The 23751-nt window shown below is 39.3% G+C and overlaps 1 protein-coding gene across 4 annotated transcripts; it reads left to right on the forward strand.

The window, feature by feature from the left end:
• The first annotated feature begins 13 nt into the window (after positions 1 to 13).
• Positions 14 to 23034, forward strand: LOC110835599 (PHD finger protein 21A). 4 transcript variants are annotated; one of them, XR_015537448.1, is made up of 11 exons: positions 14 to 216; positions 1883 to 1915; positions 4565 to 4630; positions 5869 to 5999; positions 6326 to 6483; positions 6636 to 6748; positions 10075 to 10345; positions 12301 to 12414; positions 14958 to 15061; positions 16763 to 20308; positions 21719 to 23034. XR_015537448.1 is itself a non-coding variant. In XM_022075960.2 (10 exons), the coding sequence occupies exons 1-10, from the start codon at positions 139 to 141 to the stop codon at positions 16883 to 16885; spliced, it is 1191 nt and encodes a 396-aa protein (XP_021931652.1). In that variant the 5' UTR covers positions 14 to 138; the 3' UTR covers positions 16886 to 23034. The 4 variants fall into 4 exon arrangements, 3 of the variants coding, with proteins under 3 accessions (XP_021931652.1, XP_021931655.1, XP_021931653.1); XM_022075960.2 differs by having other exon boundaries at positions 16763 to 23034; XM_022075963.2 differs by lacking the exons at positions 16763 to 20308; positions 21719 to 23034 and adding an exon at positions 14395 to 14470.
• Positions 23035 to 23751: the final 717 nt, after the last annotated feature.

The raw sequence follows: 23751 nt of genomic DNA on the forward strand, positions 1-23751 counted from the left end.
CTGTGCTATTGAAACCAACACCACAGATGAGACTACCACTGCCACCTTCAGAAAGCACCGAGCCAGGTTGTTCGGTATCGCCGCCAAAAGTTGATTCCAAATTGCGTGTGTGAATAAGAGAAGAATAAAAATTGTGCCATGGAAGTGTCTAAATCGCTTCAAGTAGACATTAGAAACATTCAGAACCAACTAAAAACTGCCATCCGAAATCATCAGGCAAGTACAAACTTTTCAACATTTTTGGTTACGCTCTCGGCACTTTTCCTCAAGTCATAAGCACAGGCGCACTTGCTAAACACTCCTGAGCAAGTTCTACTTTTATTGATACTTTGAGATAATTGATCACAAAACTTTTCGGAAATCCCGTATCAGACATGCTGTTATTTGTAAGATATTACGGCTATATAAGATGTAAATACGGTGCTGATATGATTAATACTTGCATGATCTTTCCTCCGAGACGTTTATTCTCTAATAATGTTATATTTTTTTGCTAACAGGGAGGATCCATTTGTTACAAATATGAACTTTGTTTTGCGGGTACATTCCATGTTATTTTTATACGTGAGACATGTATTTTGAACAAAGTTAATCGTTGCATGATTTTCACTATTAACATAATTTTGAAGTGTTCAGAATGAGAATAGTTGTTAAAAGGGAACATTTCGTTTGAAATCATAAACTTGGCCAGGCGTGAACGTCGTGATTGAATAACTACGTCAGCGTGGTGCATATGATATTGAAGTATCCAGACTTAAGTTTCTGCATTGCATTGGTATTGATTTCGTAGAAGAAACTTTGTCGAACCCAAACAATTCCAACAAGTATGCCGGTCGCCAAGGTCAGTCGTATGATCCCTGAAGTTGTAAAAGAAGTGCTTGTAGTCATATCATCTCCCGAAACACGTAGACAACGATCTCGCACATATTTTGTGTCGTGATATGTTTATTAAGCAAAATAAAATTACAAATGCATTTTGGTTGATGTTTTCGCTCTTTTCACATTGATAATGGTTTACTGTAATTTGAACCCTATCGCCCCATAACACGTAATAATCCCTTGGTATGCACGACAGTATTAAAACTGTTGTGACATCCACAAATAGTATTGTCACTTTTATGCGTCATTTGCTTATCCTTAAAAGACTCTTATTTGTAGGAGTCTTGAATTGTTATTGTGTTTAATTTTTACTAGTATGGTTTTTACTTCATTAGGTTACCAAATCTTTATGTGAATACATTTCTCTGAGATTTTAGCGTTGTTATGTCGATCAATAATTTTTAAATGAAGTAACTGGTGCACTATGAGATGATTGGGTTGACCCAATTAGTATTGACAATTTGTACTTCCATACTGTTCTTCGACTTCAGAATTTCGTTTTCTATAATCATGTACTTGACTGTTTTGAAAATGGCACTTTCCAGATAAAACTACAGAAGGGTGGATTTTTATAATTGAATATATTTTTTGTTAGTGTTGGTTTTTTTAATTGAATTGATTTTGTGTTTATTGAAATTTTGTCTCAACCTAGTGGCCACTTTTAAAGAATATCCACACCAAAATTCAGAATTCCCCCATTCAGCATCACCACATTATTTTATTAGAAAGAGAAGAATGTAGGTTTTAATTTTTATTTTATTCAATAATTCTGCAAGGTGTGATGACGTATTTTTAGATATTATAAATACTTACTGTCATGAGCTCGTTTTGTGTAATGAGTGACATTTGTAAAAATGTAGTAATCCCTTGATGCTGGACAGCTGCAGATCCACTTATCCCAAAGAATGCATTGATGTTTAGTGTATAACATTGTGTTTTTGATTGAGTATGAACTGGAACATTATATTCCAATGTTGAAAAGTAATTCTCTCATGTTTTGCAGTTTGTGGTGCTGAAATTGAGGGATGACCCTTCGGTAAGTGACCTCACACATCATTTCCTTGCAGCGGGGCATTTGCATTTTCTCAAGTTAGTATAAAAGATCCCAAGGTGGGATAAACAAATGTGTGGTGTTCAAGCATAACCCTGCAGCCATCAGGATGGAACAGGGAATGCTTATGGACTTGAACTGCATGCCGTTGCCACGGGATTAAGATAAAGACCGTATTCATATGCAGCCTAATTGGAAAAATTTAATATTGAGGATGGAAGAAAATACTGCTTTTGAGATATAACAATTGCTTATATATGCTAAAAATAATGTTATATTTAATTTGAGAAGGTCTGTGGTCTGAAATTTCCACGTGTGGAGATGCTTTATGTGGATTTAATGACATATGCTGATGTTTAAATTTTCTGTAACTATGAATGTTGTAATTGAGGGTTGTTTTTGTATTTAAGTGTGTGATTTGATTCTCATGCATGACCACGTGTTGGAACAGAGGGTATAGACTTATCAACAGGAATTACATTTTTGTGCTGCCATTGTCTCCAGACGTGCTGTTATTTAAAGCGGTATCCAGTAATATTTGACATTAATTTTTAGTATCTACCACCAAGCCACGGTGGTCTAGCGGTTAGAACGCTGGCCTTGTAATCCTGGAGTCTCAGGTTCAATTCCCGGCGGTGCCCGAATTTATAACTTGTGTTGGGCAAGGCCGTGGTCTAGGCAACATGGAGTTTTCCTCCGTGGCAACCCAACAATTACTCCATTCACACACAGAAGAAGGCAATGGCAAACCACTTCTGGATCATCTGCCAAGAACGTATATGAACAGGTCCCAGTCCGAGAAAAGGATGGAAGGATCCTGTTCATATGGACCTGTCGTCAGACAGAACACTAAATAATAATAAGATGAGGTGGTCTAGCGGTTAGAACGCTGGCCTTGTAATCCTGGGGTCTCGGGTTCGATTCCCGGCGGTGCCCGAATTTATAAGTTGTGTTGGGCAAGGCCATGGTCTAGGCAACACGGAGTTTTCCTCCGTGGCAACCCAACAATTACTCCATTCACACACAGAAGAAGGCAATGGCAAACCACTTCTGGATCATCTGCCAAGAACGTATATGAACAGGTCCCAGTCCGAGAAAAGGATGGAAGGATCCTGTTCATATGGACCTGTCGTCAGACAGAACACTAAATAATAAAAAAAAACCTTTGGCTGGGACATCGTTTGGTCACCATACGTCATCCAAAGTGTGTGCACTGTTTCTGTCACTGATTCTCCCAGTTGCAGGCATTTTTGGTAGTGTCCTGCTGCCTGACACAATCTGCTTTCACGTACCGAGTGTAGGTTTTGTGCGTGGGTAGGCTGCGGCCTGCGTTTTGCAGTGCCACGCTGTTTGCTTCTGCCATGTAACATTTCCAAGTTTGTCTTATCAAATGTTATTGTCATTTAAATTTGGCATTTGTGAATACAGTTAACTCCCGATTACCTTGTGCAGGCGATTGTGTACTACTCTTTTGAAATAAATGCGGACATGTGGAAGCTAGCCTTTTAAAATCTTCCTGTGTTGTACTGTTGGTGGTGAGGGCTGTGGAAGTTGTGATTGAACAATACTTTTTTTTATGCTTTACGGTTGGTGTGTGTATATGATGGGGTTTTTGATGTGGTCTTGGCGGCAGATAGAGGGGATGGTACAACTGCTTTCTTGGTCTTTTTAAAATGTTAGGTGTTTTAGAGTAAATTCCATTTTGTTGTACTGTGTTTTAGGTGAAAGTTAACAAATGTGGATCCTACGTAAGATGGCTCAAATACATAATAAAGTGGTACAGACAATCAAACAATAGCTCAGGTTAATTAGAAAGTTGAGAATCGTCAACAAAATTGCCGAAGATTGTGGTATAGGGATTGAGCGATTGCATCCACGAATCAACCATTACCTTCTCAGAATTATTGCAGATGAAGATGACATAATAGGATTCTGAAAAGAAATTGTATTGTTTGATGCTATGGCATATTTTGGTCACGGTGATCTTCCAGATCTGGAAGCTGGTGATAGCAAAGTTTTTCTGATGATGAAATCGAGCCTGAAATTCTTGTCATTGTGTGTTCTATGAGTTTTTAAAGCATCAATAAAAGAATGGCTGCTGAGTGATGTGTGTGAACTGGGCTTTCAGCATGGGACAAACAGACTTTGTCAGTGCTGTTGTGAAACTGAAGGGAGAAGAAGAGGGTTGAGGAGGGGAGGGGAGGGAATGTGCTTGAATAAGGTTTCAGCCACAGCATGGCACTGCATCGTGTTGACACTTTACTAGGCTACGTGGGTCAGACAGGGTTCCAGTACAGTGACATTGCAGCCGCCAGGAAAACTCCTACCGCTGTGAGGAGTCTGAACAGTTCAGACAAATGCAAGCGACCATTACGACCTGTTCCTCAAAATACACATTAGTAGTGTAAAAAAGTATAGGTTAGGTGAATGAACCAAACAAAATATTTTGGATTTTTTGTGTTTTTTATTATTCATGCGTCCTCTCCCTTTCATTAGTGCGGATAATCGCAGTTCTGCTGTATTATGTTTGATGCATACATATTTAATACTTTACAAGTTGTGTGGATGTGTAATGTTGATACATGGGTTACATTGCTCTGTTCTGGTCCGAACCTGGCTTGTTACGTGTTTCAGAACACCCAGATGAAGAAGCAGCTGTTGGGCATGCAGAAGCACATTTTGCTGCTAGGAGAGAGCCAGGTGAGTTTGAGTTAGAAAGCTCGTGACCCTGCTTTCTTCTCTAGTGGAAGTTGGACCCCTAGAGGTAGGAGGAACTTTACAAATTTCACCCAACCCTTTGTCCTGTATGTGCTGGAAATCCTGGGCTATTGAAGACCCAAGTGCGTCACCTTAAATCACAATATCCCAGCCTGTGAGTTATTTCTTTGACTGCGGAACTATTGAGGTATTGTGCATGCTGTGCCAAACCTGAAGACAAACCGGAAGAACCATTTTACGAAGATGTTAATGGGATGATAAGGTTAAATTCATCTTTGAATATTAAGTTGTGAATTTATGAACCAGATTACACAGACAGGGAATTTGTAGTTGGTTCATTAATTTTTCATGTGATAGTGAGTGTGCAAGACCTCTCCCTATTGGGGTTTTATTCTCAACAGGGGCAAGATTTTTGTCTTTACCACCATATCCAGGCCGGCTGTGGAGTCCATTCAACCTGTCCAACAGGTTTTGGAGTTTTTGGGAATAGTTTCCCCAGGGATAAAGCATCTGGAGCATGAATCCGACTTACTCACCTCCTAGTGCATAAGTTAATGATGAACATACATTTTATTCCCCCCTCCCCCGCCTATGTATGGCATCCGGTGGATACTGTTCACTCACCGAGGGGTAAAGCATCCAGAACATGGAGCTTGTCTTCATCTAATGAATCTCTTGCTTAGAGCTTTCCACCCACTCCCATGTATGCCTTGAGGATGTGGCGCTTAGGCATGAAGACGGCTTCACATTTGTGTTTTGTTAAATTGAGGAAATTTCCTTTGATTTTTCTGTTTTGTGAGAATTCAGTCTTTAAACTTTTTTCTTTAGAGTTTCCGTAAGCAGAAGTCTCTGTCATCATAATAATTGTATCATGTATGAAAGTCTGACACGTGTGCACACACATGCAAATACAGAAACACACAAATATACTTTTTTAAATTTTAATCAGACTTTTCTCTTCAGAGTTTGGAAATTAGCAGATGTAAGGGGGCACATGATTGAGCTGTGGAAGATCAGCCAGGTTTGGTTCCCAATGCAATGGAATATTTCTGTGTCCACCACACACACAATTGGAGTTTGTATAATACGTATGGGGTATTGGTTATAACGTAAAGCTGTATTTAATTCCAGCAATAAGGTTAGGAATGTGTTGCTTGTTTATAGATGCAGCTTTATGTGCGAATTGCTGTTGAAATATTAGGCGTTGGTTTGTGTTGTAGAAGCGGCTTGTTCAGCAGCTGAGGAAGGAGCTGGAAGCTAATTCAACCAACAGTACGCTTAATGTGAAGAGTGTGGCCCTGTCCTTGGGAATCTGTAGCAATGCGAAGAGCCTGGAGAAGAACTCCTGCTTGTGAGTGGTTTATATTTAGTGAGTCTGAATTTATAGAGAATTCTGTGAGTTTTTGGTAGAATGATCGGCTCTGTAGACGGTTGCCACTTCCATTACTTGGAAATTGTTTCGCCTGACATCAAACTTTGATGCTTTTCCTATGTTTGTTATTTTCATGTAGTGTTGTTTTCTTATAAAATGTATAAGTACAGTTGTTTTGCGCTGTGGTGCACTGCCACCTCTGCTGCTCCCACGCCACTAAAATTGGGCTAAGAATGCCGGCAGGTGGATAGACATGGCAGAGATAACTGGTTTCCTTGAGCTTGCATGTGACTGTCCCGTTGCAGACCTGTGCGTTCTTCATCAGTGTCATCCAGCTCCTCAACAGCATCTGAAGACTTGGATGACTCACAGAGAGTGTGTGATGAGGTTGTGCCCAAGTGCTGCGATAGCACGGGGGGAGATCCAAGTTTGGCCACAAAGCTGCAGTTCATGAGTGCAGTTGGTAAGTGTTTCCTCTCAACATCATGTTGGCAACTACATGAGGGTTTCTTGCATTCAAATTGAAGACTTTTTATTGGGAGTAAGCGTGCGTGCGAGAGAGAATGAATCTTGTGCCCCCTCATTGTTTTCCAGTTCATTGCTCGCATGTTCCAGGTTTGGTGACTCGAGAGGTTCTGTCCGAGTTGCAGAACCGCCGAGTGGAAAGGAAGAGGCGCAGCACCGCTAATCACACGCAGTTTGTATATGGCAGTTTGTGGGATGTGTCGGTAAGTTGGGATGTCTGTACCTCAGAACTAGCTCTTTCTGATACATTTGTGCATAGTGGTTAGATGACTGTTCACAGCTGATCCGTTTGCATATTCATACCTGATTTGTTACTCTACTTACCTTAAAAATAAGTTTGGGCTTATTAGGTCATCATTCTGTCTGTGCATGTGTTTGTTTGTATTTCGCTGATTGTGTGTTTCCAATTCTCAATTTTGAACAACTTCACTGATTTTCACAAAATGTTGTATAAACATTATGTTTTGGGAGGCCGTCCGAATCATGTACATGTTCGTTCACTACAATTTGTAGGAATAACATGGCAGGCACATGAACTGTTTGGTGGGAGTAGGACTAGTGTCTTTTAAATGCGTGGTTCTGAAATATGTATGGTAACAGACAGAAAAATGCAGTTTTGTGGAGGGGGGTTAGTATGTGAGATGACAGAATGGCGACTGCTTGAAATGGCTTTTGATTTGATGGCAATAACTACTTAACCACTGGAGGAGCGAGGGAGATAATGGGCACATTCTGAAAAGCAACGGCTAACACAAATCAAATACGTCGATAGTACAATATTACGATCCCGAGGATGAACTGTACCCATGATAATGGAATGCAAGGTTACTGTTCTTCAAATTTAAGAATACAATATTTCTTTGTTTGTAAGAGAGTAGAAAGACTACAAGTTTGGTTTTTGGCCCAGTTGGAGTGTTATTGATCCTAAACATAATTGTAAAAGAAGCGATGATTTAGTGAGAAGTAAACATGTTCTGGTGGAATCCTCAAAAAAATAATTTACAGACTGGTTACTGCCTCCCGAGAAAAGTCTCTTTTCCCAAAACATTGTCAACCTATTGGTCCTGTATTTGACTGAAGCCGAACAATCATCCATTGCTGTGTAGACAGACATTTGCTTTAGTCCAAGTTGAGAAGTGATCTTTTCCTTTCAGTGTGACATTCAACTTTGCTCCCTGAGGTATGAAAACACATTTTTATTGGTCTGCTTGGTGCTGCCACCTAGTCCTGACCATTTGAAGTTGTGTGAACATGTTATATATTACAGGTAAACCTCGATTTATGCCGGGGATGCGTTCCTGGACTAACCGGCGTAAATTGAAACTCTTTTTATAATGTAAATCAATGGGAAGTCGATGACGTGCGTTCCCGGCACCCAAACATTGACAACTTAAGTTCCTCAAAAATTGACTTCGCCTTATCCGTGATAGCAATATCAGTCAAGGGAATGTTTTTTTGATTCATGTCATCCACCCATAGCTACAGTAATTTCTCCATTCTTTCTAAAAGTTTACTTCTGCTATAACTCGCTTGCGTTGCACTTAACTCTCGTAGCCTGTTGCATAGACTGTTTTATTTTATATGAATTTTTCATTATGGTAGTCACTTTCGAAGGAGGCAACTTCATACTTCTGCACACATTACGACGGGTATCACCACCTTCTATTCTATGAATTGCGTCCATCTTATCTTCTAACGCAATAGACCTACGCAACTTTTTAGCAACACATTCACTTCTCTTATCAGACATGGTAGCTCTTCTACAATTTATAAATATAAAACAGTTGCTACTGCAGAATAGTGGTCGAACAACACAAACAGCACATTCAATGTGTCAACAAGAAGCGAACTGAGCGCATTTTTCCTTGCTCTCTTATCAGGCTGAACGCAAATGACTCACCGTGAAGAGTGACCAATGCTCACGTGACTCTTGCTCAATGTTGGCTGATTTTTAGGAGATTATCTCGCAACTACTTAGCAAAGAGTGCAAAGGTGACTGTATTTATAATTTTTATTCAAAATCAGCGATGTTAGAATTACGATTTATTATAAGAATCAGTACAAGAAACATTGTAAAATGTTATAAATAATGGTAAAATATATATTTTTTTATTCTGAATCGGTGCAAATTGAGGTTTACCTGTACATTAATGAGTTCTGCAAGGGCACTCTTAAATTTGTGTCACATGGCTGAGTAATGACATTCAGATTGAATGTTGGAAGGTTGACATGAATTGATAACTGTGAAGCTGGAGCTAATATGTTCTTGGCTTTAAGAAGCTGGGCGGGGATTGAATGTGGCACCACGATCGTTATATCCGGAATGACTGAAAAGTCATTCACCCGATATTAAAATATTTTTTGGTGTTGAATTTCAGTACAATTCACTTTGATCAGCCGTTCAGTGACAGGCTGTTAATTGAGTGTTTAGCTTCGCTGCCAGATTAAATTGGCATTTAAATACAGTGAAGTGCAGAAAATTGAGATAATTTGTCGAGTAATCAGTCCAGCTTTTAAACTCTAATTTTTGAATGAAATATAAACTTTTGAGGATAAATCATTCTACCCTATACTGGAATTTCAAAATGACCAGGCTGACAGATTATTTTACACATTTGTTTCTTTATTATTTGAAATATTGGAAAGTGGATGAGTTTGAGTTGCAGAAACTTTCTAACTCACTGAACCATAGCTTCAGAAAGTCATAATGTGCTTGCTTGCTGACAGCTGCAGAAACCAACTCCCAAGTTTGCTCCATTGATTCCTATCTCCCTAAGGCCCAACTTATGTGTATTTATTCTTTTATAGTAATTATAAAACAATAATTATGGATCTTTTTTTTGGCCTTGTTTGTGTTACAATCAGTATGTTATAATGAATTATGTTTTACTTGTCATCACACTGTATACTTATGTGTTTCACAGTGGAAACTGCGTCATTCAGTTTACACATGAGTCATCAATGACTTGAAATTTAATTTCTCTTCATTGATTGACATTTTTTCAACATTCAGCTTTTTTATTAAAGTTTTGTTTTTATCACCAATACAATGCTGTCAGGTGGTTAATTTGGGTGGTTTTGAGTTCACCGTTTGGCCTAGAGACCAACTATACTGACTGAATTTTATGATTTCTCTATCTCTCTTGGCATGTAATGGAATAGTATCTTAAATTAAGCCATGTCCATTTTCCTCCATATCCGTTGAAATTTATTATTCATTTATTCAACATCATGCATAGCCTAAGCTGCTAAGAATGTTGTATGGTAAATCATAAATAAATTTTGTCTTCCAGCATTGTGGCAGCCATGATAACAGAATGTGGGTTTCTTGTAACACTGGGCCAGTGCAGTTTTGTTGTTGTTATATGTTGACTGGTTATTTAAATAATTTTAATTTTTTTTTAGAATTGTAAGGTTATTACACAAATAGCATCTTATCTTGCACATGTTCTTTGTGTCATTGGTTTAGGCCTTAAATCATAGTTTGAGGAGCCCAGTATGTGTTGCTCTTACCACACTCTGATTTTAGAAGCGCAAGAAGAACAACTACCTCACAGCAGGGGTGCCACCCCTTACACGCCAGCTCACCCGCAGTTTGAGAGCGGAGTCTCATCGTGAAGAGAAGCCTCCGTCGTCTTCCGCGCAGGAGAGCAGTGGGGGCGCCCATCATAAGACAGCATCGCCGCAGACTGCTGTGTCCTCTGCATCGGGATCGCTCTCGCTGCGTATTCCTGGATTGCCAGCGTCGCTCACAATAGAGAGGATACAGACAGATGTGTGTGTCATTTGCAGGAAGCCAGGTGAGTCTGCCCCCACAACAAGTGATCCAAGAGATGAGTATCAGCCGTATGGGCATGGTGTGGAACGTTTAGCTTCCATGAAAGATGGTTGGCTAATTTCTGGACCAACTGAACACCTGTCATCTTCCCAAGGATCTGTTGCAAGCAGTATTGGGAAGAGGGACATGTGTTCATCCATTTTCTTGCGAGGAATATTTATTGTCATAGTAATGTAAAATGATAATCTTGTAAACGTAAAGCTAAGTAACTGAATGAAGTGTTCACACTTATTACTAGTGCAGTCACAGAATAAACCCTGTTGTAGCTTACTTCTCTTTTTATATATAGTGGTACTAACATGTCTCTTTGTCTGAGTTTGCTCTTTGAACCCATTGCTAGATTTTCGTTCATAAAAGTCCATTGGAAGTTTCCCCTGATTTCCACTTTTTATTTTGTATTATCTATAGTGAAACGGAGGTTCTGTCGTGAGAGCCATCGTGTATAGTCTGTACCTTGTTCTTCCATTTGATAATAATTTATTATGAACAGTTTATTGTAACTGGGTTTGTTCCTTGGTTTGTAAGTTATTTATCTGTGCTATATTAGTTGCATTAACACGGTGGTCTAGCGGTTAGAACGCTGTCCTTGTAATCCTGGGGTCTCGGGTTCGATTCCCGGCGGTGCCCGAATTTATAACTTGTGTTGGGCAAGGCCGTGGTCTAGGCAACACGGAGTTTTCCTCCGTGGCATCCCAACAACTACTCCATTCACACACAGAAGAAGGCAATGGCAAACCACTTCTGGATCATCTGCCAAGAACGTATATGAACAGGTCCCAGTCCGAGAAAAGGATGGAAGGATCCTGTTCATATGGACCTGTCGTCAGACAGAACACTAAATAATAATATAATAATATTAGTTGCACTGGTTATATATTGTGATGTGAGATGAGAGAATGATCATGTAGGGTGTCTCACAAGTTATTTGCCATACACAGGGTTGATTTGGGAGATAATTTTGTATAATGAGTGTTCATGCAGCCATTGTGGAGCTATGGATATTATAAAATGTGCGAACAATGCCTGCTTTTGTGTAATGTGATCGATCGTCTTGTGTGTTCTAACATCCTGAACTGAAACTGCCACCAGGGTTGGCATTCAGTTGAGGATGTTTCAGCTGAATGATTCAGTGGGCAGTAAACTCTTGTTTGGCATGAGCAAGGCTGTGCGTTGAAAACTGTGGCAAACATTTTGAACGGTTATAAGATGTATGTCATAAAATGTAATAAGAGAGTTTTTTATTAATCCTCTTGTTTATTCTTTCCTGTGCCCAACTTGGAACTGCCCTACCTCTACAGTGGTTGGGCGTTCGACTGGTATTGTATTAACATTTTTTACCAAAATTACATCCCAAATCACTTTCTGGTTTATGGCAGACCAGTTGTGGTACATCCTGTGTTCGGAGAACTGGAGAACAAGTGGTTGTATCTTGTTTCTGGCTTTTGCATGGAAGGACTTGGGAGGATAGTAATAACCTCAGCCATGATAACCGGTTCCCTGGATGGGAGTTGAACTGGATACTTGTCAAACACAGAACAAGATTACTGAGTGAGATTGTTGGTTCTTACAGTGGCACGTATGAAAGTGACCATGTTCTGGGTTGTTTATGGAGGAGCAAGCACCTCTGAAACGTCCTAAACTTATACACGACTATACAGCGCAACAACCCAGAAGATGGTCGTCTTCAGAATTGTTCTGGTTGAGGTACCTGATGTGAAATGTGCAGTGATAGAATGTTCACAGTCATACAAATTTTGCGTTAAGTCTGCGTGTGCATGCATGCACATTGTTTGTTTGCAAATTTTATACTGGCACAGAATTTTGAGTTTATTTGAGACATGTTTTTTGTTGTATATCTGTAGTGGTGGAAATTTTGCATGCCTCTGTATTGCTAATTTATCTCTTTCTGTGTACCAGGCGTGTTACAAGTGTGCAGCATTTGCAGTGCAGAGCACCACATTAGCTGTGCAGTTGATGGCCAATGTCCTCAGTGCAGTATGAAGCGTGATAGCTCGGTCAGCAACATTGAAGGTGAATCTGAAACTGGCTTTTATGATCATGGTGATGATTAGTAAATGCTTCTTTGTTTGTTCTCAGGTGGTGATGCTGTGTGGTCTTGTTTCATCAGACTGACACTTTGCATCTTCCTTTTTCTGTACGTTTAAAATACGTGTTACTCTATTTATACACGAATATAAGCCACATGCATGTATTAGCTGCTCCTGACTTAAGGACATAAAAGATAAATAAAATCTCATTCGTAAGCCATATCAGTTTTTCTGAAGTGGCAGTCAGATTTAAATTTGTCTTTTAAGTTTAAAAGTTATTGATTGTAGCAATTTTGTGACAACCATCGTGCTGAAAATGCTGTTTTGAGTGGAGTACTTGTGCAGTGGCTGCGGCTGTTGTCTGTTAAATTGAAAGAGAAAAAGAGAGAGAACGCAGAAACTGAAGGGGCAGCCTGCGTCAGCATCTGCTCTTATTTATTGGAATAGTCTTACTTTTTGCGACAAATCCACTGGGCTACTTCTCATGCTCTTCTGGCTTGGACTGCAGTGTAGACCCCATTCATCTCCTCAAGTCTTGGTGTTGTACACTTGATCAGATTTTTCGTACAAGGGTCGCACGTAGGGTTGATAACTCTGAAATGAGAGACTGAAGAAAAGAGACAGCCTTCATCAACTTCAGTTCATGTTTGTTAGACCAAGGATAATGTTTTCAGAAAGCATGTCTAAGATCAAACCTCCCACCCCCAACTCGCTCACTGAAATGATGACGCAGTTCACCCACAACACAGTTTTCATGTGGAGTAGTTGCATTACCGCTGGAAAACACATTGTTTTGTGTGCCTGAAGTAAGTGGCTACTGCTGAAGCTAAATTAAAAGTTTTCATCCATGCACCACTTTTCAGTTCTAGTTCAAGGGCAGGAACTTCCTCCACTGCCAAAACATTGATGATGATACGTCCTTCCAAATAAAGTTGTTATTTCTTGGATTTCCATTTGGTCTCTCATTGATCTGCTTTCAAGGATTGGGCTGTTGGTCCATTCCAGGACAGTTACTCAAGGCAACTTGTTCTTACTAGTCTTTGAAGTGTGCATTTATAAGTAGTGAGTGACCGGCCCACTGCCTCTGCACAATTTCTACTCTATCCTTATTTGTCTGCTAGAGCCATCTATCAGTGAATCAGCAGAGACTTGGGTGAGAAATGGCTGCTGAATTTTGATTACGGAACATCTCGTTCATGCTCATAAGGTTCTTTTACATGCCATAAATCTACGAAATGAGACCGACGGCTTTACTTCCCCTCTGAAGGAAGTTGCGCTACGGATCTTATCACCCTTAAAAAATCCGTAGACTTTGGCCAGGTTTAAGCCTGCAAACCTTGGGTCTAGTGATGAGCATGCTAACCTCTAGTCCACCGAGGGCTACTAGTCTCTCATTCATTCTGCAAAACTATTATTTAAGTGTTTACTATTATGAAATACTTACAGTTGTTTAACTTCTGTCAAAAGCCACATTTCAACTGTGTAGGCTACGCAATGTTGAATTTAAGGAAGAATATGGAAGGAAAGAGAGTATCTATCCCAGAATCTTTCCAGAACTGAGGAAAACCATGGATAAATTCAATTTTTTTTATCACAGGAATAAAAGACTTGTATGGGTTCAGACTTAAATTATGGGATGTGTCAGGACTTTGTATCCTGTGTGTACCATTTTGCTATTCTTGGTCTATTTTTCATTCCATACGGAAAAATCGTAGCCTCAGATCATTATGCTGTGTGTCTCGTCTGTCAATTTTTGACTGACTGGTCGTGAAATTTGGTACGAGTGTTACGCTACTGGGGGCGGTACCCCAAACCTATACCTACCATGTCCTACAGTCTGTAATAATGACCTGGATTACAGGATGGGAGCGACATGTATGTCAGTTCTGTAGAGTCCTGAAGTTATGTATTATAGCTATTCAAAAAAATATGCAACTTTTGTAAAGCTTTTCTTTTTTTGTAGAATGTAAAACAACATGGCGGCTACACAAAACCTACATTTAGCTTTAGGTGTGATGGTGATAACTAATTGGAGCTAGGTATGTGAAATTTGGAATGGAGATAGATCATAAAAATGCCTTCAAAATTCTGTATGGTGCAGAGAATTGCAAACATGGTAATACTGGAAATTTTTTATGTTCTGTGAAACAAATTTAACATGGACAAACTCTGTACCTTATCATACCATTCTATAATAACAGTAATACTTTGTTATTGTTTTTATTAGGAAGAACTAAATTATATGATGTTCTTATGTCTCTGCACATGAGTCCACACTAATGCATGAGCCAAACAATTAATTGCACTGTTAGGTTATAAATTAGTGTTCACTTAAATGTGATATTGAAACAGAAGATGGTAGTACTGGGTATCTGTGTAACAATAAAGTAGGCTTTAAGCATTCTGCCCTGAACACCTTATTTTATGTACATGTCAGGATTTATATTGTTTGGAGCAAAGATTAAAGTTTCTAATTTCCTGTCGTGTAATTGTTTCCTTTTTTAATCTTATATTTCTGTTCTTCAGAGCGGGAGGCGCAGAAGCAGAGGCTGTTGAGACAAAACACTGAGCTCAAACTTGAGAAGGACGTGCTCGAGAAGAGGGCTGCTGAGCTCAGTGCTGCCATCACGGTAAATATTACGCCTGCTTTGTATTATTTTGCCTGTCACTGCACGTGATGTAGGATTTCCTAATTTGACAGGTGTTTGTTTACCAAGGTGCGTTGTGTGTGTTTTATTAATAGGAGTAATGTGCATCTGATTGTGTGTGAAAAATGTTCAGAATCAACAAGGTTTCATTTTTATTGTACTTTGATACTCTTAAGAATGGAAATTCAGACCTTTGTCAGAATCTCTGTTGACTGTATGTGATTTGTTGTGGGATTCAGGTGCCGGTTTGCTGGCAATATTTATTTCAGAATCAAGACTGAAAGAAGAAGAAGGAGAATGGCAGCAAGCCATGAACCATCAGAAAGAGTATGAAGAAGCAACTCCAGTTTTTGTCTTATGGAAGTTCAAAATAACAAAACATCTGTTTTTTCTAAGATATTTCCACTTCATGTGTTTCATTTGCCTGTAGAGGCATTTATTTATCTTTGTCACTGATTTTATGTTCTCTCATTTTTTAATTTTATTTATAAATTCCTTAACATTTCATTTGTTGTTATTTTATCTCAGTCTTCAAGCTGTCAAATTTTTGGACTCATTTGCACAGAATGCATTAAGTGAATGGGGAGGCCACTTGCATCCATTCACACATTTCATCTGTGAAACTAATTATATTATCTAGGTGCTGCATTAAGCTGTGTATCGACTACGCGCGCTGCAAACTCGTTCGTTCGTTTATTGTTTAAAACCGTGTTCGTGGTTACCAGCATCGAGCGCGGCAGCCGTGTTCGGCTGTTGATTGACACTGTTCGTCAGTTCTCGCAAGATCACCATGAATACAGCACGTGCAACGGCTGCCTTTATGTTGATGTTCAACATTATGGAAGAAAATAAGAAACCGAAACGAAAAGTACGTTGGTGGGTTAAGGAATTGTATCGTCAGCGAATGCAATATGGAAATAGACTTATGCGAGATATGACATTTGAATTAGTGGAGGATACAGTTAAAAATTTTACTCGAACGTCATTATCGGATTTCGAACACATAACCTCATTGATCGAGCCAAGAGTTTACTTTTGTTATGGTAATTAACAATTTTTGAATTCCACAACACCTCTTTAGATTTATAAATCTGTATGAGAGCTACACACTTTTCATTCTCCATTTTGCTACGACGGAACGCCACAAGACCGTCTCAACTGAGAGAGCACAGCACGCTGAAATCCCTTTGCCGCGGGACAAAGAACCGCTCCGATTTGGCTCGACGCGCGCCAAGTTCGAGCGCGGCAGTGTTCGTTCTGCCACGCGTGGCAACATGGTATCGACTTTGCGAGGCAAAGCAACGAACATTGCCTCGCGCGGCAGCCGCGCGCAGTTGATACACGGCTTTAGAAGTTATCAAGTGAAGTTAATGTTTGTCTGTATTAATCCATTATACTTCCTACTTTACATGAAGCTTATATTGAACCTTATCTTATTACATTGTCACATTAAATATGGATTTGATTAAAATGTACAGTCAGTATGAAGTATTTTTCAGCACAGTATGCATTTAATGAAAACGAGGTGAAATGATTCTTGACTTTGCACTTTGATTCCTACAGTGCACCTTGCTTTTCAGCAATAAATTAATAAGGCGAAGTCACCCGTGTAGCATGTATACTCCAAGTTGGAGCACAACTCTGCAGTCTTTTTCCTTAATTGACTGAAGTCTTTTGTTGTAGGCTCAAACTTCAAACCGGAAGGAGATGCTGCAGTCGGAAGAATCGACCAGAAAGTCGATTCAGCGACTGCAGGACTTTGTGACCATCATCAAGTCTGCCCATTCACCTCCACCCCCATCATGAGACTTAGCGTAACACAACACTGCCACTCTTTTCTACTTTCATAAGATTTATTCATGTAATGTACACAGCACTTTGGTGTCTGGTTCTCACCAGAGTGCCGTGTCAGTTTTTATAGGGTTGGAACATATCCTTTGTGGAGCTACGTTCGTACCGCCTCCCCCAACTGTATGGGGGAGGATGTTGTTAAAAGTTATTAAACATTGTTAATTTTCCTGTGCTTTATAGAGTAGTTTCATATAAAACTTTTCCTTAATTGGGCTGAATTCAGTTCGTCTGCCTCATGTCCTCATGTAAGATAAATCATTCAGTTGGAGTTGCGCAATACCCAAACTTGCTTTATGTTGGGACCGGCAGAAATTTTACTGTCTGTTATTGGATCAAGGAGAATTTGATAAGATTTGTTTGGCGGTGCCATAATTTTAATGCTGGACCATGATTTTAAATTTTTGAAAATTTGTGTAAGTCTTAAATAACAAATATGTTTATTGCTTCTTTATGGTGGTGGGTATTGGCAACAAGTTGTTGTTATTATTTGTATTGTATTAATGCAAATGTAAGCCACATGCGTGTATAAGATGTGCTGAATTTTAAGAAGGAAATAAAAAATAAAAAATGTCCTACTTATAAGCCATATTAATGCTTTTAGGTTAATTTTCCCTCAAGTGCCAATTAAAAAAAATGTATTGCATGCTGATCACAAAAGTGGAACTAAAGGTGGAGTGCTTTGACAAATGTACAGGTAATGACCGTTAATACGAGTGCGGTGGAGGCAGAAAACAAGCTAGCATTCACCGACTTACATTAGGTATTCGATCAGAATGGTATTGGTTCATGTGACAAACCACTAGGCTGCTATGCAGTGAACAAATCTAAAAGCCTGGAAAATACGTGAATTATTGGTGCAGACTCCACTTCCACGTCTGCTTGTGGTAAAAATGCCTTCCACCGTTTGCTGACCCACATATCTCTTCTGCTGCCTCGTACTTCTTAAGTCATACAGTTACCAAAATTAATGCAATTGATTGACATACTGAAGATGGCGTATTCACATACCAAACAACCTGAGGAAAGGAACAGCATAATAATTTTTCATTGCTTTGTAAAACAATCATGAAGATTTGATGTGAGTACTATCTGATAATTCAGGTTACCCTAGCAGTGCTATTACTTCGATACTGCTGGGCTGAGGTTTTTTTTTTTTTCAGCAGAGCATTTGCTCCACCTTCCCACTCCTACAAGTAATGAAACTCAACTGTGTGTGTGGCAGCTGTTGAAATGAGTAAGAGACTGAGAGAGATGGCATGCAACAAGTTCTGTTGCTACTCATCAAAATAGTATTGGTTCATGTCACAAATCACTGGACTGCTGGCTCATATTCATTTGGGCTGAGGGTGTGTTTCCTGAACATGGAGTATGATCGATGATTTTCGTACTCCCCTTCACTTCCTTATGCGAGGCATAGTTCTCTCTTGCAGATGATTTCGTGCGCTGCCGCTAACTGGCTGCTTAAGTTTGTTTAAAAGTTCTTACCCCTTCATTCCATCTCATCAGTCTCCCATCAAGTGCAACAGCTCGCTTCGCTTCCAGAACATTGGCAGTAATGCAGCGTTCACAGTCTCTTACCTCATTATTTCATCTGTTGATTTTTCTGTGAAAAATCTTTGTATATTTATTAGTGAGTTATTTGCACTGTGCTCTGTGTAAGAATGATGATGCAACACTTCCCATTCAGAAGGCAATATGTTAATTATCTTGTCATAATTAAATATTCCTACTGTATGCAGTGCCTTAGTTTTAGGGGATACAGTTTTGGAAAAAATAGTGTGGCTTATATATGCATAAATACTGTATTTTATCTTAAGTGTATCCGTCTCGGTGATGAGACCTCCCAGACTTCCAATTTAATTATGTACTTTTATGCTTGTGCTGGATTTCTATCAGTATTTATTGCTTTTTCAAATGTGGCATCAGTTGTGTGTTGTGTTGTTATGTTAGATAAAGAAAAGAATTTTATATTATTTATGCAGACATGTATACAATTCTATCCCTAGTTATGGCACTGCGTAAAATAAAAAGTAAATGTGCGGTTTGTGTTACAACATTCACTGCTGATCACTTATGAGCGGATAATTAAAAGCCATGACTTGGCTCTATTCAAGCGTGTCTGATTATGAAAATCCCCAGTTTCTACAGTGAATATATTAATGTTTCTGCAAATTGAGATAATTTTGTCATTGAAATGGTTGTTTCATGCGTGATGTCCAGGGTTCAGTACCCAGAAGGCATTTTTTTTCACCACTGTGTAAATCATGGGGTTCAGACGCCTCCTATACAATGATTTCCAGGGAATTTTTCCCAGACATTGAAGACGACCACTTACCGGCATATAATGCTGAGGTTGGAGCTTTATTTTTATGCAATCAATGAACATTGCTGAAGACAGCATTTGGTTCCATGGCACCACGGACAGTGGTTAGTAACACGTTTATTCCATTGATGAAGTAATCATGGTGTGATTACCAAATTATATAGTATGCGCAGTGGTATATATCCATCTTTACTGTCAATAGGGTAATGATTGAGAGCCTTCCACGCTGGCATTCCTAATCTCCAGAAGCATTCTGTGTCTAACATTGCTTGTTGTTGAATAGGAATCTGGAACCCTTTTGCAAGACATCTTAGAAGTGGGAAGAGGCAATAACTGACTGCGCTTTTGTTTTATAGCAAAGTGAGCTATGGGTCATGTCCAGTTCAGTTCATCAATTCCTATCTCCCTAAGGTCCATCTTAATGTTATCCTCCCGCCTATGCCTAGATCTTCCCAGTGGTCTCCCCTCAGGCTTCCCAACCAGTACCATGTAAACACTCCCCCTCCCCCATTCATGCTGCGTGTCCCGCCCACTTCATCCTCCTGTCCTCTCCTCAAAAACCGGCTACATGGATCGGATAATCAGGGAAGCCATCAACATCGAATTACATCCCGATAACTTCAACAGGGAAGATGGACTTCACCTGAGCCAGTCCTGGAAGCCTCTTATTCACACTCTTCGAGGACTCCGAGAGCGAGCAAGAGTGCACCGCCAGAACCAACCAGACCACTAACATGGCCCTTTTCAGGGCCCCGGTCCATTCAACCAAACTCCTCCTTTCTCTCTTTACTTTCTCTCCTTCTCTCACACTCACCCACGCGCTCCTATTGGTCCACTCCCACGCCTGCTCCCATTGGCTCGGGGCAGGCTACACCATTCACATTCCGGCACCTGTAAACCTAGCCCCACACACCCTATTGACATATTCATCGCCCTGATGACGGAGGCAGTATGACCTCTGAAACGTTGGTTAACATCGACCAGACTACACAGCGCAACAACCCAGAAGACAGAAATCTGCATCCTTCTCGATTTAATCACTCTAACAATTTCAGGTGAGGAGTACAGGCCGTGAAGCTCATCGTTATGCAGTTTTTCTCCATGATCTGTTTCCTGCCCTCTTAGCCCCATGTATCTTTCTCAAAACACTTTTCTCAAAGACCCTCAATCTATGTTCCTCCCTCAAAGTGAGAGACCGAGTTTTGCACCCATACAGCACAACTGGTAAAATTACACTTTTGTATATTTTAATCTTTAGGAAGGACAAAAGATTTTGGACTGAATGATGGCAGGCATTCCCTGAATTTAATCTGCTCTTGATTTCTTCATGAATGTCATTCTGTTTTTTTAGTGTCATCCCCAAGTACTTGAATCTTTGTCACATTTTCGAATGATTCATCAGCAAAAGTGCGTGCACGCGCATTTGGTCATTTGCAAGTATGGATATAAAACAGTATAATTTCATCTGCAGATGTGATTCACATTTACTGTAAGCTCCTGATTATCTGCGTAGACTTCACCTCATGACTACAAATTTTTGTAGCAGCTGTATTGTCGCTATATTCGAACTCTCTCTGGCCCAATTTAGTCTAGTAGAGTGTCAGCACACGACTGACCTTGTCCTTCGTTCTTATTCTCCCCATCCTTTCATAGCTTTTGTTTTATGGCAGCATTTACAATGTCTGTCTGTTATGTGCTGGAAGCCCAGTTCAGGCGCATCACTTTGTGGACATTTTCCAATGACTTCTTCAAAATTTTCAAAACTTTTCATAACACACGCCATGTCAAGTATTTGTTTGGAGGACCTTGCTGTTGGTTATACAGTGCGGAATGCAGGCCTGTAGTGGTTGCTGGAGGAACTTGATCTGATCGATGACTTCCAATTTTTTAGGTTCCCCTGTTTGGAGGGGCACTGTGATGCCTGTTAGGGGCATCTGTCCCACTGGCGTCATCAGTTTGTTACATGGGGAGTACCTGGAGGAAAATCCATCTTACCGAAAGCACTAACTATCTTTGCATTTTGGAACTCTATTAGAAGGGGAAATTGCAGAAATTTGAAATGACATTGATTCTTATACCATTTTTATATCTGCGTCATATCATGTATATCAGAACACAGAGAAGAAGGCAGTTGTGAGCTCCATCGGATGACTTGTGATCAGCCATGATTTTCTAAATGAAGAGGTCACTTTTCAATGGTAATAGATGTGTGTTCTGCCCGAACAAGTGACAAGCGCATCGTAAATGTCTGACACACGATGGAGCTCGCCAAACCTGAACTGTAGACTGTGTGGGGAAATGAAAAAACAAGAAACTCTGTAACCAAAGGTGAGACTTTTCATCCAGGGTTTTTTCTCAAAAACAGCATACGAGGAAAATAGTTCCTACACTCTTAAAGTGTACTAAATGTACAATGTTCATTTTATTCTTTTTCAGTATTTACAAAATATAATTTTTTTCTTCAGGCAGTGCGGGGCTGTGTCCATTTGCTTTAATTCCTGGCATTTAAAGTCTGGCCTGAATTTAAACACCTGGCAGTGAATGTATTAAGATGGCAACACTGAACACTGCTAACATTTGAAACTCTGCAACTGATATAAAAGAACACATCCAAATGCCACGAGATAAAAAAAAAGAATATATGCAAACATGACTGAGATACTTTTAAGTTGTTGTATTGCTTGTAATCTATACATGGACAGTGTCTTCCTGAAAAATGGCAAACCTATTGAACTGAATGTACTGAAGAATTCTATTTAAATACATACTTTGATATGCCGTTTGAGAATTGTACCATCTTTACAATATCCATATTTTAAGAACATGTTAATCCGGAAGTGTAATATGTATGTATGTTATTTGAAACTTATAATGCTTGAAGATGTTATAGGTGGAAAATTTTTATAGACGAAATTTTACCACATATCTTATGGGCTTAATAGTGGGGCTTCAAATATATAGCTATATGGGGATGTGTGGAATATGTTGTAGTTAACTTGTATTAAAAGTTTTCACTCAGTATTATATTTTGAGATGACCAGTGTGAGATAGACTCTTCACATTTCTATACATCAGGTAATGGATGGATGAAGAAGTTTTATTTTAGAAATCATTGTTGTGTCATTCATTCTTATATTGATCGCAGTCACAAACTCGTGCACCAAAACTGAAGATTGAAGATTTTGGATGTGGTGGCTTAAGGTTTTGTGTTTGGTAAAGTTATTACAGTAATTTTTTCTGTATTCAGTGCAATTGTACAGCACATGACTGCTATGTAAAGGATTGCAAATGGCGTAGTTTTGTGTTTTGCCAGGACTTCAAGGCTTCTGTGATACAGATTTTACCTTGATTACTATTGGTCCTGAAGCAAGTTTATTGAAGGGATGGGGGTAAAGCTTGGCACTGTAGCATACGGTAAAAAAATTCACAAAACATCGCTTCAGTTCAGGAAGAAACCACTTCAGAAATTGTGCAGTAATGTACTTATCTCAGTTCAATATTTAATTTTTGTCACTGAGTGGAAAGTATTATTGTTTGATAGTGTAACTCAGTTATTACTTGATTTATTAAGGAAGGAGATATCACTATACACATATCTCATTTTGACTGATATTGTTATAACCTTTTTTCCATAGCACTAACATATTTGAGACCTGACCTGTGCTCCAAGTCTTACTAATATTGTTTAGTTATTTTTAAAAGTGTTCAGGTGGTCAATTTATTAATTCTTTAAGGTAAATGTTGTTACATTAAAAAAATAAATGAATATACTAAAAGTGCAGCATAATGTTTTATTTGTAATAATGTATACAATGTAGATTTTATATGTGATGAATTATGACATAATTTTAGATTAATGTTGCAAATTGTAAGTTGAAAGGTAATGAAGTTCCTAATTTACTATTTTGATGGAGGGCTGTGACGATAGCAAAGAACACGCAAAATAAAATGCTTGTATAAATTAAATATTCCAATGGTACAAAAATTGCATGAACTTAGAAGTGTTTGCCGTCAGTAATGGTGAGGAAGGATCAGCAGGTGTCCAGTGCCACAAAACAACGATGGCAACATTCACGCTATTTTGGTACCACTGAACTATTTCCATGATGGAACAACTGTAACTCAAGTGGCATGCATGAAAGCCAGACATATATGAAAAACTTAAGCCCTGAATGTGGAGGCAGTATGTTCCTTTGTTATGTATCTTCCTGCAAATCCATATGGTGTTACAATCCAAAAGATTAGCATCAGCAAGACAAACCATGAGTATGTCTTTTGGTTATATTAAAGTCTTTACAATACTCTGTGGCAGGTAGAAGTGACCCCAAGTGGACGCAATTTTTTTCTTCGAAATGTTGGTAACTAGCTACAGGACTGGTGGGATTACAGCCCAGGAGATTGCAATCTACATTTTCACCACCTTGAAAACCTAAGGTCTCGGCACTGTGTCACTGATTGTGACCCAAGCTAGGATAGGATCCTAAAAATGTGTATGATA

The sequence above is a fragment of the Zootermopsis nevadensis genome, unplaced genomic scaffold (assembly GCF_977971745.1).
Source record: "Zootermopsis nevadensis isolate Lab colony 2312 unplaced genomic scaffold, Znev_1.0 Znev_ptg000028l, whole genome shotgun sequence".
Classification (NCBI taxonomy): domain Eukaryota; kingdom Metazoa; phylum Arthropoda; class Insecta; order Blattodea; family Termopsidae; genus Zootermopsis; species Zootermopsis nevadensis.